At 39.0% G+C, this 13433-nt stretch overlaps 2 protein-coding genes across 2 annotated transcripts; one reads left to right on the top strand and one right to left on the bottom strand.

The window, feature by feature from the left end:
• Positions 1006–6878, bottom strand: LOC109727447 (aspartyl protease family protein 1-like). The gene is made up of 10 exons (XM_020257581.1): positions 6358–6878; positions 5150–5276; positions 4584–4819; positions 3599–3823; positions 3052–3187; positions 2904–2977; positions 2518–2620; positions 2371–2434; positions 1527–1598; positions 1006–1455 (listed from the first exon to the last, which is right to left on the bottom strand). Exons 1-10 carry the CDS (start codon positions 6696–6698, stop codon positions 1232–1234), a joined length of 1602 nt encoding a protein of 533 aa, XP_020113170.1. The 5' UTR covers positions 6699–6878; the 3' UTR covers positions 1006–1231.
• LOC109727448 (leucine-rich repeat receptor-like serine/threonine/tyrosine-protein kinase SOBIR1) lies at positions 10293–11710 on the top strand. The gene has a single exon (XM_020257582.1). The coding sequence runs from the start codon at positions 10379–10381 to the stop codon at positions 11672–11674; it is 1296 nt and encodes a 431-aa protein (XP_020113171.1). The 5' UTR covers positions 10293–10378; the 3' UTR covers positions 11675–11710.

Raw genomic sequence — 13433 nt, forward strand, 5'->3', positions numbered from 1 at the left:
GGATATCTAAAATAAAACTCCGACGAATTTAAATTCAGATATAAATTTTAATTGTATCCGATCCGAACCTAAAATAAGTTTCCCTGCTTAGTGCCTAGATATCTTATCGATTCCATCAAGAAGAACTGGGAATCCGCTATGACTGGATCTTGCACTTCTTTTTATGCAAATATACCTCCTCACAATGAAACTGTAAAGCATGCCAAACCACTAGAAGTGGTCTAATAGTTAGATATGCGCTTAAATTTGAACTAAGTGTCCACCAACCTCGGGTTAATATAAGTAATTAACAAAGCGAGGATTCTAGGATGGTAAGACCTATGGACAGAATTAAAATAAATGAATACTAAATAAAGAACAAAAAAAAAAAAGAGAAAAGGAATAGCATCAGAGGCTTCAACAGTAAATGAAAACTCGCGAGCCGGCAAAACGATAAGATGAATGACACAAATGTAACACTAACAAATACGAGTCTGGGTGGTATACTATCGATAGCACGAAGGCCTCCGTGCTACCAAATTATTTTCAATGATGCAGCTTCCCATTCGACGATCCGTTTCGTTAAACTTGACCTGCACTATTGAAAGTATTGGGAAACTAAATTTTATAATTTTTCGATATCATTTATCTACCAAACGAATAGTCTAAAAATGAACGGCTGAAAATAAAAATTTTATAAAAAATAATAATAAAAGGTTTGAATTTAAGATTAAAAGTTCTGATTTTATTCTGAATAGTGAAAAAAAATTCTATTAAAATTTCATCAGACTTGGATTATTTTATACCGTTAAATTCACAAACGCATCACATCGACCATTAAAATTATTAATTTTGAGACTTTTTAATCACTGGCCAAATGATGTCGAAAAATTATAAAATTTAGTTTTCAAATACTTTCAATAGTGTAGATCAAGTCTAGTAGAATCGATCATTGATTTGAAAATCGCGTCATTGAAAATAACTTGATAGATCGAAGGCATCCGTGCTACCGATAATATAGCAGCCTAGTTCTAACAAATACAACCTTTTATTGCTGTCATGCAAAGTATACAGAACTTGTTTCCAGTATCAGCTATTATACAACGCATCAAAGGAAAACAAGAAAGGAAAAGAAATAACAATTAAAACAGAAAATTTAGAAACCTCTTTCTATGTAGTGTGGTGTGTGTATTGAATAATGCGTGTTTCTGGAGAAAGGTAGCTGGCTTAATATAGCGGCGCAAAGAATTGATCAAAGAATCGCGACGACGAGTAAGAAAAGGACGAGGAACTTGTTTGCCATAACATTGAGGTGTGATGAATGGCTCGAGCGTGGAGGCGCAGCCGGAGCCTGGGCATTGTTCGGCTTCTGCTTTGTAGCTTCGGGAGTGAAACTGCTCGGCGCAAAAGCGGCTGGCGCGGGCGCAGAAGAGTTTCCGTTTACAGGGAGAGTGCTCGAGCTTGTGTCATTATAACCTGTAGTATATCGCATCCTTTAAGTAGACTCGAAAGATTTTGATAATAAATTTGGGTGGATTGCTACTTACAGTTGAACTTCTCCCAGCCCAAGACTAATCTCTCTCGGTCGAAGACGAGGCGAAGGCCGATCATAAAATTCTCTGCATCGAAATTGGTAATTAAGCATACTAATAACATTTGCAATAGGTGCCATCATAAATATCTGATCATACGTTTGTAATAGCATACGAAGAATTATAAACTACTGAGATCAGCTTCTCTACTAAATTTTTACGAATTCGCGTTGTATTGGCCATTTAGCCTTAAAAGTTCCCTAATACACGTGATTGTGTTGGCAATTTAGCCTTAAAAGTTCCCTGATATACGTGAAGCACATGAATCGAGACAAGTAGTCTGAAGATTTCCATCGATTTCATTTTCTACATACCATTTTCCAGCAAAGAGCCACAATGGAACTTTATCTCCAAATAGTATCGAGGCCTACATACTAGTCAAGCATTTAAATGCCAAGGCACAGGGTCGTGGCGAAAACTTGTTGGCACGGTACGGCACAGTGCGTGCCGTGCCTCACCGATATGTACCGGTCACAAAAATACATGAGTGGCAACATATTATGGCATTAAATATATATTTCCTTTAGCATTAATATATTCTAGTTGCTTATTGTATGTCCTTACCAAACTTTTTACACTTCATTGAGAGAGTTATTTGCTAATTCAAAGAAAGATTTTGAACCGTGCCATCATCACGGGGATCATATCGTGCCAATATCTTGTCAGCACGGTACGGCACGGCGGGCATTATCCATGTCCATTAGTACTAGAATCCTCGATACTAGTCTACTGCAAAAGTAAGCGTCTAATATTCCTCACTAACATCAAAATTTGCAAGATGGAGCATTGAAGATCTTACCCCCAATTATATTCACATTGCTGCTTTTCACGATAGCGAGGCAATATGCAACTAGAGTACGGGGCTAATCAGGAAAAAAGATGACATGAGTTAGTGACCCAATCATTAGGTGAGATAATAGTGTAGCATATGCTGTAATATCTTTACCTGGGTGTTGTAGAGAAGAGCATAAGGGTGCAAAACAGGGTATAAGTTGCCATTTTTCGTTATAAAACCCATCTCGAGAGTACTAACTGTAGTTTGATTCTGACTGCAAGAAGCAACCAATAAATGTATCAGGTAACAATGTATCTCAATGGAATCGGACTGGAATGCATGTGTCACATCAGCTTTGAGATCCACGTGCAACGATTTGGAGAGAATCTTAATGCGCATTGAGAGTACATCTTGAGACAAGCACGTGATCTCGAGGCCGATCTGATGCACAAAAAAGCAGAAGCATCAGCAACCTGATGCTTCCAAAAGTATTCTAGCCCAATTCCTCTACATGTGACAAAGAAAAAATAACTTTTCTATTTCTTGCATGTAATTACCCCAAACGGTAACAGTATTCAAAAGGTACAGAAGGATCGGACGTGAACCGGCTCCCTTTAACCTGGGAAGTGAACTATAAAAGAAAAGCCAGTGTAAGAAATATGAAGATAGCAAGGAATCCAAATTCACAATTAACTAAATACTTACCGCCTGTCCAAGCTGTGTGTAAAGTGGATCAGCCAACAACGTGATGGAGGTGCCAGAATCAACGAGAGCATAGACCTCCGCTTGTGTAGTCTTATTCCCAACTTGTAGTCCTGTTATACTAATATTGTACTGTGGACTGGAGAGGAATGATTAACTAATAAGTAAATAATAAGATATCGCACAAAAAGAAAAGTTATTTCTTGGTCTTTGTGCAAGAAACGTCACATATCTGCTTTTCCTATATTTGCAAAAACATGACAACTACTTTGCTTTTGCAATTGCAGAATTATCTCACTTTTCAACTTTTAGGGCCAACAGCACCTCTACTACAAGACCACAATGTGCAGTTCTAAATTATTGATACACATTTTCTAAGGATAATGCAAAGTTTTGGATGATTGATGTACAGTTTCAAAAGTATGCAATCATAGCTCAAAACTACGCATCCATCACTCAAAACTGCGCATCATGGTCCTGTAGTAGAGATGCAGTTCAGACCTGCCAGCTGGAAAATTATCCGACTGCGTGCATAAAAGAAAGTACTTACTATGAATTATCCACATTGAATGGAGTTTCATCTTGGCCCGCACTACCTTTGTCCCCAAAATTGATTCTCCCAATACCATCACTTCCAAAGCACATGGAAAAGGAATTTGAAGTGAGCCCTTTGCTTGATAAAATGCTGGGAACAGATGTCTTCTTCATACCAAGCCCAAAGAGGCCATTAGGAGCTGCAGCATCCAGAAATGACCCGGTCTGAAACTGTCCACAGCTGCAGAAGTCACAATAGGAACACAATTACATGGGAATGAACATAAAAGTGAAAAGGCACAATTTCCAGAGGGGTGTCCTTTGGTCAATTTGGTTCAATTTTGGAGGTCTTTTTTGTACCGAACCAAACCAAAATAATTTCAGTTCAGTTCAGGTTGGCTAGTTTATTCAGTTTGGGTAGGAAATCCCACTAAGGCTAAATATGTGTCACAAAAGTTTATGACGTACATGAATATAATTAATCTTATCTAATAAAACTTAAATCTGACAATAGAAGCAGTTATGCTCTCTACAATTTTTTGATGACCATCTAACAACTAATATGTATCAAACTACTTAAATGACTTGGTTTAGCCCGTTAAAGCAGTTTGGACTGAATAGTGTACGCCCATAGGACGAAAGAAAATTACTATCAAATTAACTACAGCTTATTTTAATTTACTACTATAATGTACAGATGTAACACTTAAAGGCCAGGCGGTCACCATTCCAATTTAAAATCGCAACAAAAATGAATACTTGCCTATCATGTGAACCAATTAACAATCATAAAAAGAGATGATATGAGATTAACCAATTAAAACATTATTTACATTTAGCTGCATATTTCTACATGCTTAATATAATGGTAACCTTCGTGGTAAAGTTTTATGGTTTCAACCACAGAATAATAAGGTAAAATCAGACTACACCACATGGTGCAGACGCGTTGTTTTCCTGTAGATTGAACATGCTACTATTGATGGTCAAAGAAGCCTTACCCAAATACAACAGGAGCTTCGACAATTTTCGATCTAGCATCCTCTTGTGTGAAATACAAAACATCCTCGACTAGTACGCCAGAAGTCGAAGTGTTTTCAGTCATATATTCAACAACGTAAGGGCAACTGCTGTTAGCTCCAGTGCAAGTGCTGCGGAGATCACAGAAGCTGCTGCTGCAAGGAACCTTCTTGCTTGTCGAAGATTGAGAGGGACTATAGATGTTGAACTCGAAGTTCTATTCAAATTAAAAAAAAAAAAAGGTCAATGGGATGAACAATTAAAAAAGTTCTTCAAGGTAAAGCGGATGCATTTCAGGCTCTTTGGAATGAAGTAACCATCATATATATAGATTCTGATATACTAATTCCCATTAAAACAACTAGAAATCGTGAAGAAAGATTCAATTTTTTGGTACTACTCCCATAACGTAACTGTGAGATCAAAATGATCATTTGGGTTGTTGATCAGGAGACCTCAAATCCACTAGATTCATTGAAGCTGGACATATTATTCAAATGGAAAAGAGAAGGAAATGATCCAAATAGAGAATTCGTAGAGAGCTCACAAAGGGCGAGGTGGTGGGCGCGCACTGCTTGCAATCGCAGGGCACCCAAAAGAGATCGCTTCCTGTGTCCAGCGCCACCAGGAACGTCACGTTCGGAGTTCCCAACTCCAGGAATGCATAATACAACCTACCATTAGAAGAAAAGGAAGTTGCAAAATTGCAGGCTTTAGTAAAATTTTTTGGAGATTCAATCAAATTTAGGCCCTGTTTGGTAGTCAGAATAAGTTATCCAATTATAACTTATTTCGTATGATGATTTTCTTGTGCGATTTGAAGCTAGAAATTTAATTTTTGCTTCTTAGAAAATCTTGGCATCTATGATTTAGTTGGATAGCATACTTCACCTACAAGGTAATTCATCTTATTCCAAAAAAATGACTAGAAGATCGAATATGGTATCTATTCTAGACAATTGATCACGCTCCTCACCTACCAAATACTATAAGCTTCTTCAGTAAATAGAAGGGATATGCGGAATAAAATATTCATTCATCCAAGCAGGACCTTAATGACTTTGATCGCATTTTAACAAATAAAACTGAAAGATTTAACTGCTAATACATAATTGAGCTATTGAATTAATAAAATTTCCAAACCCAACCTAGTCGAATAACTTTAATCAAAACAATAAGAAAAAAAATGAACACCATCATCAAAATGAAAAAGAAAAAGTTTAGGAGCTTATTTCAAAATTTGTCTATCATAGCGTGGGTCCGAGCACATCTTAGGCCAGATTTGGTACCGCAGTGGCTAAAGCACCCATTTCACACTTCGAAAAGGCCCGGGAAAAAAAACTCAAAACTGTTTTGTATCTTCCTTTCTCGATATACTATGGCCTACTTTGGTAACATGGTAAAAGACCACTTTTTATACTCGAAAAATCTAAAAAATTCAAAAGCACTTTCAATCTTCACTCATCCAATACTATAAAATTGGAGTTGCGACCGCCACCGGAGAAGGTTTCGGCTGCGATTTTATAACATTATAGTAGAAAAGATTGGAGGCGTTTTTGAACTTCTTGGTTCTTTGAAAATAAAAAAATTAAAAATGATGCTTTAGCCACAACATTATCAAAGCAGAAGCTGTTCAATTTGTTCGGGCCTTCCAAAGTTCGACGACGAGTGGCTTTGGCAACACAATCCCAAACTCGGACTTTTTAAGGGTCTCGAAAAAAACCCTAGATAGAGATGGATGGGGAGTGTCCGTACAGTCCGAGGGAGCTGAGGCGGAAGGTGGAGTTCCCGTCGGCGAAGGCGAGCTCGGGGGTGGGGGCGGGGGCGGGGGCGGCGGCGTCGCCGGCGAGGTTGCGGCGGTGGAGGAGGAGGGCCTGGTCGTGGCGAGCGAGGGCTGCGTAGTACTCGGCGGAGCCCTGGGGGGCCTCGGGCCACCAGGCGCCGGGGTGGCGGCGCGACTCGGCCCACCGCCGCACCGGCTCGGAGAAGCGGTGGTGGATATCGAACCCGAGCGCCGCGGCGGAGGAGGCGGCGGCGGCGGCAGCGGAGAGGAGGAGGAGGAGAAGGAGGAGGGGGAGAGGGGAAGGAGACGCCATTAGAGGAGGAGAAGAGGAGGTGGAGGAGGAGGAGGAGAGGGTTTAAGGGGGCGAGGCATTTGAGGGGAATTAGGGTTTGTAGGGTTTCAACGTAGAGAGAGAGAGAGAGAGAGAGAAAGAGAGAGAGAGAGAAGACGCGTTGACTCGGAACGGGGTGGACCGCCGAGTCGAGTCGTCGGGAGAGGAAGAAGAAGAGAACGGGGACAGGGATGGTCGTCGACGGTAAAATTGTAACATAACCCCCTGTAGTTTCCTGATATTGTTTCCTACGTTTTCCTTTTAGTAAATTGTATAGAGACCCCTGAACTATAGTCTATTTTGAAATCCCCTTCTTAGCTTTTTTTTTTGATAAAAATATATAAAATTTATCTAAACTATAAACGATTTTGAAACAAGTTCCTAATCTTTCAAAAGTTTTGATGTTACTAGCGAGCCTGTCAATTTATTTGATTTGGTCCATCAACAATGCTTTGGCTCTAAAATTTGTAAGCTAATTATTTATTTAAATAAATTTATAGTTACGATAACGTATGCTAACTAAATCTGAAAAAATTAATGATATATTAAAATTTTTGAAATCAAAATGCCATAAAAAGTTTAGCAGTAAAATCAAAATTTTTAAAAATTAGATAGCTGTTTTAAAATAATATATAGTTCGCGTAAGTTCTGTACGTTTTTTTCTTTTACTCTTTTTTGTGACCAAGTTCGGAATTAAGTGATTTCGGCTGAATAAATTAAAAAATTTACTAAATTTATTAATAATTTTGTAAAACTTTAAAATTATTCTAACAAAATACCAGAAGATATTCAGATAACACAAGGGCTATTCATGCATTTTACTCTCCAAATCACGTTGTACCACCACAATTATAAAAATTAGCTCAACTATTCTTTTTTCTTTTTTTTTTTTTAGTTGCACTTTGATAATTTGTATTTTTGCGTATTTTGTAGCTTGTGGTGATCACGCCAATAAATACTGCACTACTAACAAAATAAATTATTTTGATATTAATATTGAATGACATGAAAAGAATATTTGAATTAAAATTTTTCAAACTTTTAATTTCTGCATAAAGAATTACTACATAAATATTCGGCTCTGGTCCTTGACATATCATTTTTTTCTCAATATTTTCTTATTCTGCAAGTTTATACACCGTCGTGGTCGTCGTCATTGTCCTCGTCTTTATTGTTTTGAGAGAGATGTATCTAAATTTTTGGCTTACAATTTTTTTTCTATCTACTTAATAGAAAATTCTTTCGGTGTCGATTCACCGTGTCGTCGGGGTTAAAAATAAAAAGTAAACTTTTAAATACATTCGCACTTTTTCACTTTAATATTCTGTAATTTAAAATGTATCAATTTAGTATCATATGATTTTATTTTATTTCTTTTTATTAGCTTTTTCGTTAACATTTCGTTAAATTATATACAAAGAATTTCAGATATCTCATCTAGATTTATCGAATATTTATTTTAGTACCCTTTAGTTTTAACTTTGTCACTGATTTAATAAAAAAAAATAGTGGAGAGAATACTAAAAAAAAAAAAAAACTATGGGGTACTAAAATAAAAAAAGTGAGAAACTGTAGGATGGCGTTCGAAGGTTTTTCAAAATAAAAGAAGGGGTAGAAAATTTGAGATAAACCGAAATTTTTCATTTTTGTTTTTCATTTTTTTGTGGTTAGTGAAACAACTTCGACCTATGCTAACATTGTCCTGAAATTTTATTTTATTTTTATTTTTCCACCCCTCCCTTTTAACCCGAACGATACGGTGGATCGACATTAAACAATTTTTTTATTAAGAAAAAAATTAAAAGTCATAGATGAGAACTTAAATATGTGTCTCTCTCAAAAAGACGAAGACGAGGACGCGGACGCGGACGCGGACGACGATTAAGTAAGTAGAATGCGAAAAATTTGAATAAGAAAAGCACATGAACAACTGAAGTAAATGTTTGTGAAGACTTATATGAAGTCTTGGCCGTGATGTTTAGAGTGCTTGCTTGACACAGACATCTGAAAATAGCTTTTCAAGTCTTTTATGTAGAAATTAAAAAGGCCAATTTGCATAAAAAATCTACTTATTTTCTGATTCTGCATACTTATGCACTGTCGCGATCGTCGTCCTCGTCCTCATCTTTGTTGTTTTGAGAGAGATATATCTAAATTGTCACTTACAGTATTCTTTTTGTTTACTTAATAGAAAAATCTTTCGGTGTCGATTCACCGTGTCGTCGGGTTAAAAATAAAAGCAAAAACTTTAAATACCACCCATGTGGTTTCGTACTTTTTTATTTTAATATTCTGTAATTTAAAATATATCAATTTAATATCATATGATTTTATTTTTTCTTTTCGTCAGCTCCTCCATTAATATTTCGTTAAATTATATACAAAGAACTTCAGATACCCTATTTAGGTTTATTGAATGTCCATTTTAGTACTTTTTAGTTTTAATTCTGTCACTGATTTAATAAAAAAAATTAGTAGAGGGAATAATAAAAAGATAAAAATGAAACTACATAATACTAAATTAATACATTTTAAATTATAGGGTACTGAAATAAAAAAAATGTGAAACCGCAGAGATGGTATTTGAAGGTTTTTCAAAATAAAAAGAGGAGTAGAAAATTTGGGATAAACCGAAATTTTTCATTTTTGTTTTTCATTTTTTTGTGGTTAGTGAAACAACTTCGACCTATGTTACCATTATCCTGAAATTTTATTTTATTTTTATTTTTCCACCCCTCCCTTTTAACCCCAACGATACGGTGGATCGACATTAAACAATTTTTTTATTAAGAAAAAAAATAAAGGTCATAGATAGAACTTAAATATGTGTCTCTCTCAAAAAGACGAGGACGCGGACGAGGACGCGGACGCGGACGCGGACGCGGTGGACGATTAAGTAAGTGGAATGTGAAAAATTTGAATAAGAAAAGCACGCGAACAACTGAAGTAAATGTTTGTGAAGACTTATATGAAGTCTTGGCCGTGATGTTTAGACTTTAGAGTGCTTGCTTGACACAGACATCTGAAAACAGCTTTTCAAGTCTTTTATGTAGAAATTACAAATCAGAAAAATTTTATTTAAAATTTTTTTTTTTGATTCTACTGAATAACTTTATTCAAAAAACATTTTATATAAATATAAACTATGATAAAAGCCAAAAGAAGAAGAAGAAGAAAAAAAACTAGTTAAACAGGCATTTTATTCCAACAAAAGAAAATTAAAATATCCAAACATTCACATTAAAAATTCTGTATTCAGGTCAATTAAGATGAAGCGATGCAATTCCAAGAACATTAAATATAAATGAGCACAAATTATAAGGCCCAAATATTTTGCTGGGGTCTAGTAGTAGTTATTGCCAATTAAGATTTTTTTAAATATAAATATTATATATATTATATATAATATATATATATACTATATATATATTATATTTATTATATATATATTATATATTATTTTATGTAAAGTACTTATTGCAAAAAAAAAAAAAAAAAAACTGATTTTGGGATTTTTTATATTAATCGAAGCACAAATTATATTAGTTAATTAGCTGAATGAACTTTCAACATTTCGCTTGAGTTCTGTATACCGAAGGCCTGGTGCCCTTTAATTAACTACTAATATTCATTCCCTTATTATAATTCCCCAGGCCCCATCCATGGAGTATATCCTCCTCTTCGTCCTCGTCTCTCTAATAATAAGTTCTGCTGAGGGTACACAATCCAAATTCACCACCACCATCTCTTCCTCCGCGACACCTGTCCTCACGCCCAGACGCCTCTTACTCGCCCACATCCACATCCCGCCCTCGTCACTAGGCCGCTTCCTCGCCCACCCTCTCTGGGTCGGCGCCTCCGTCTCCTTCGCCGTCTGCTTTGCGCTCGGAACCGTTGCCTTCGTTCTCTGGCGGCTGTCCGTCTCCTGCTGCACCAACATCAAGAGCGCGATCCGCCGCCCTGAGGAGCCGAGAAACAACAGGGCCACCATCTTCACCCCGATGCTTCTCGACCCTGAGAACCTCTCCTTCATCGACCACCTTTGGCGCAGCCACAACCTCCCGTGCCCTCTCGAGGTGATTGGCCGTGGCGGCTGTGGCGAGGTCTACAAGGCCGTGCTCGTCCATCGCGGCCGCGCTGTCCCCGTCGCCATCAAGAAGATCGTCCAGCCGCCCGCCAACGCCGACGCCGCCGCGCAGCTGTGCCGGGATGACAGCAAAATGCTCGACCACCGCATGCGCCAGATTCGGTCGGAGATCATGACGATCGGCCGCATACGTCACCCGAACCTCCTCCGCCTTCTTGCCCACGTCGCGCAGCCCGGCTGCCACTACCTCGTCTACGAGTTCATGCAGCACGGCTCGCTGCACGACGTGATGAAACGCGGCACTCCGCCGCTGGACTGGCCGTGCCGGCTCAAGATTGCCCTCGGCGTCGCCGACGGGCTCGAGTACCTCCACACGGTGCGCCGCCCGAAGGTGATCCACCGCGACTTGAAGCCGGGAAACATTCTCCTCGACAGAGATCTCAACGCCCGGATCGCGGACTTCGGGCTCGCGAAGCTCGTCCCCGGCGATGCGATCAGCGGGCCGATGAATTCGAACAACGTGGCCGGGACTCTCGGGTACATCGCACCGGAGTACTACCAGACGCTATCGTACACCGAAAAGAGCGATGTCTACTCGTTCGGGGTCATCCTGGCGGTCCTCGTCACCGGGAGGTTCCCGTCGGACGAGTTCTTTCAGCAGACTGACGAGATGTGGGTCATCGGATGGGTCCGGGCTGCGCTGCAGTCGGAGGATCCGACGGCTGCGATCGACCGGAAGCTGGTGGGGAAGGGGTTTGAGGAGCAGATGCTGCTGGTTCTGAAGATTGCTTGCTTCTGCACGTACGATGATCCGAATGAGAGGCCCAGCAGCAGAGACGCCCGGCACATGTTGGCGCAGATTAAGCATTAGCTTCCTCCCTCACTAGTATTACAAGTTATACTCTTTACGGGTCTTCAGTTGTGGTAAACGAGGACGAACACGAACCACGCGCATGGCCGCGGTATCGGCTCGTGTTTGGCCGAACTACATAGTTAATTAATTGGATTCAGCAAAAAATTCGGTACGGGTATAATTCGGATAGAATTTGTCTCTAATTTTTTAAATTTGTTGAAAAAATGGTTAAAAATGAATTCATCAATTATTACGGATACGTGATTTATACGGATATTCTATGTTTACCAATTAAAAATTCAGGATAAAAATTCGTGTATTAAATAAATTTTTTTTCTCTCAAGATTTATAGCTATTAGCATAAATATTCATAATCTTTTAAAAGTATGAATAAATAGCTACAAAATTAAGCTAATAAATAAAAATTTGAAAAGAATTTTTTTTTTTTTTTTTGGTCTTAGTGCGAGGGCAGGTGTTTGGAAAGGTTTTTTCCTTCGTTTTTTTTTTTTTTGTATTTTACTGTTTTGGGCCAGCCGGCCCGCGTGCGCATGCGGGAGCGCGTGGGAGTGCGGGCAGTGCGGGCACGATCCGTTTTTTCTGCCCGAATAATTCAGCTCGCCGTATAATACGCGAACACGTATTTTTAGTCAAAAAATACCTTTTTCTTCCGAATTTTTGGAAAAAATTCGAAAACGGCCGTTTAATTCGGGTTTTCAAAAATTCGCGAATAATTTGCGAATAATTCGCGAATTAACTAACTATGGCCGAACACGAGCTAGCTCGTTAAAGTATCGAGCCGAAAAATTTAACTCGTGTTTGAGTCAGCTCACGAGTTAGCCAACGAACAATAAGTTAAAAGGATTAGGTTGAATATATATAAAAAATAAATTTATAAAATTTTATCCATAAGACTTTGATCTAATAGTTGAAACTTTACATATAAATGAGTCTTTTTATAATTGAGCTCGCATTTATATTTTTATTTTGCTAAAAATTAAATTGTCACGCCCCGGATATCTCGTTCCCCGGGCACGCCGACAAATCCGCCGTATACAAAGAAATTTTTCCTGTATACGAAGCGTCAAAGTACCTGAAGAAATACGATACTACAAACAGTAGCATAGAGCTGCTCAAAAAACTAAATAACTGAGTTTCATATACATAGCTAGAATCCAAAATACAAGGCTACTCGCATTGGCGAGTTAAACAACTATGTACATAAACTCCAAAACAACAACTACCTGCAGTAGGGGAAAGCCTCTAGCTCTGACTGTCGGGTAGGGCTCTAGCTCGCAACGCCCTTGCCTCGATCCTGGTCGGCGGAAGATGCAGCAGCCGGCACCTGTGACTCTGCAAAACATAAGTAACAACTGGGCGTGAGAACTACTGTAAAAACGAGTAGTCCTCAGTGGGTACCGCCCAACACGACATCGGTCACCCACTAAGTCTACAGAAGGGAGCAAGGATAGAAGGAAAAGCAGGAAGTACACTCTACCGCTATCATCCACTACACTATCATGCTCTACACTAACCGACTGTAGGAAATGTCAAATCTGACCCAATCCAAATCGGGACTGTAAGCATACCCGTCCCCGGGACTGTGAATACACCCGTCCCTGCCCCGCTGCGACTATCGGCTCTATCCACACTAACTGGTCCGTGGAGAGCAAGTCTAACTGGCATGAGCGACACCAACGCAAAAGCACAAGCCTGACTCCGGAGTGGCACTCGTGGGCGCTACCCAACCGAGTATGCAGCGTATCTCTGTCGAGCTCAA

The sequence above is a fragment of the Ananas comosus genome, linkage group 22, assembly GCF_001540865.1.
Source record: "Ananas comosus cultivar F153 linkage group 22, ASM154086v1, whole genome shotgun sequence".
Classification (NCBI taxonomy): domain Eukaryota; kingdom Viridiplantae; phylum Streptophyta; class Magnoliopsida; order Poales; family Bromeliaceae; genus Ananas; species Ananas comosus.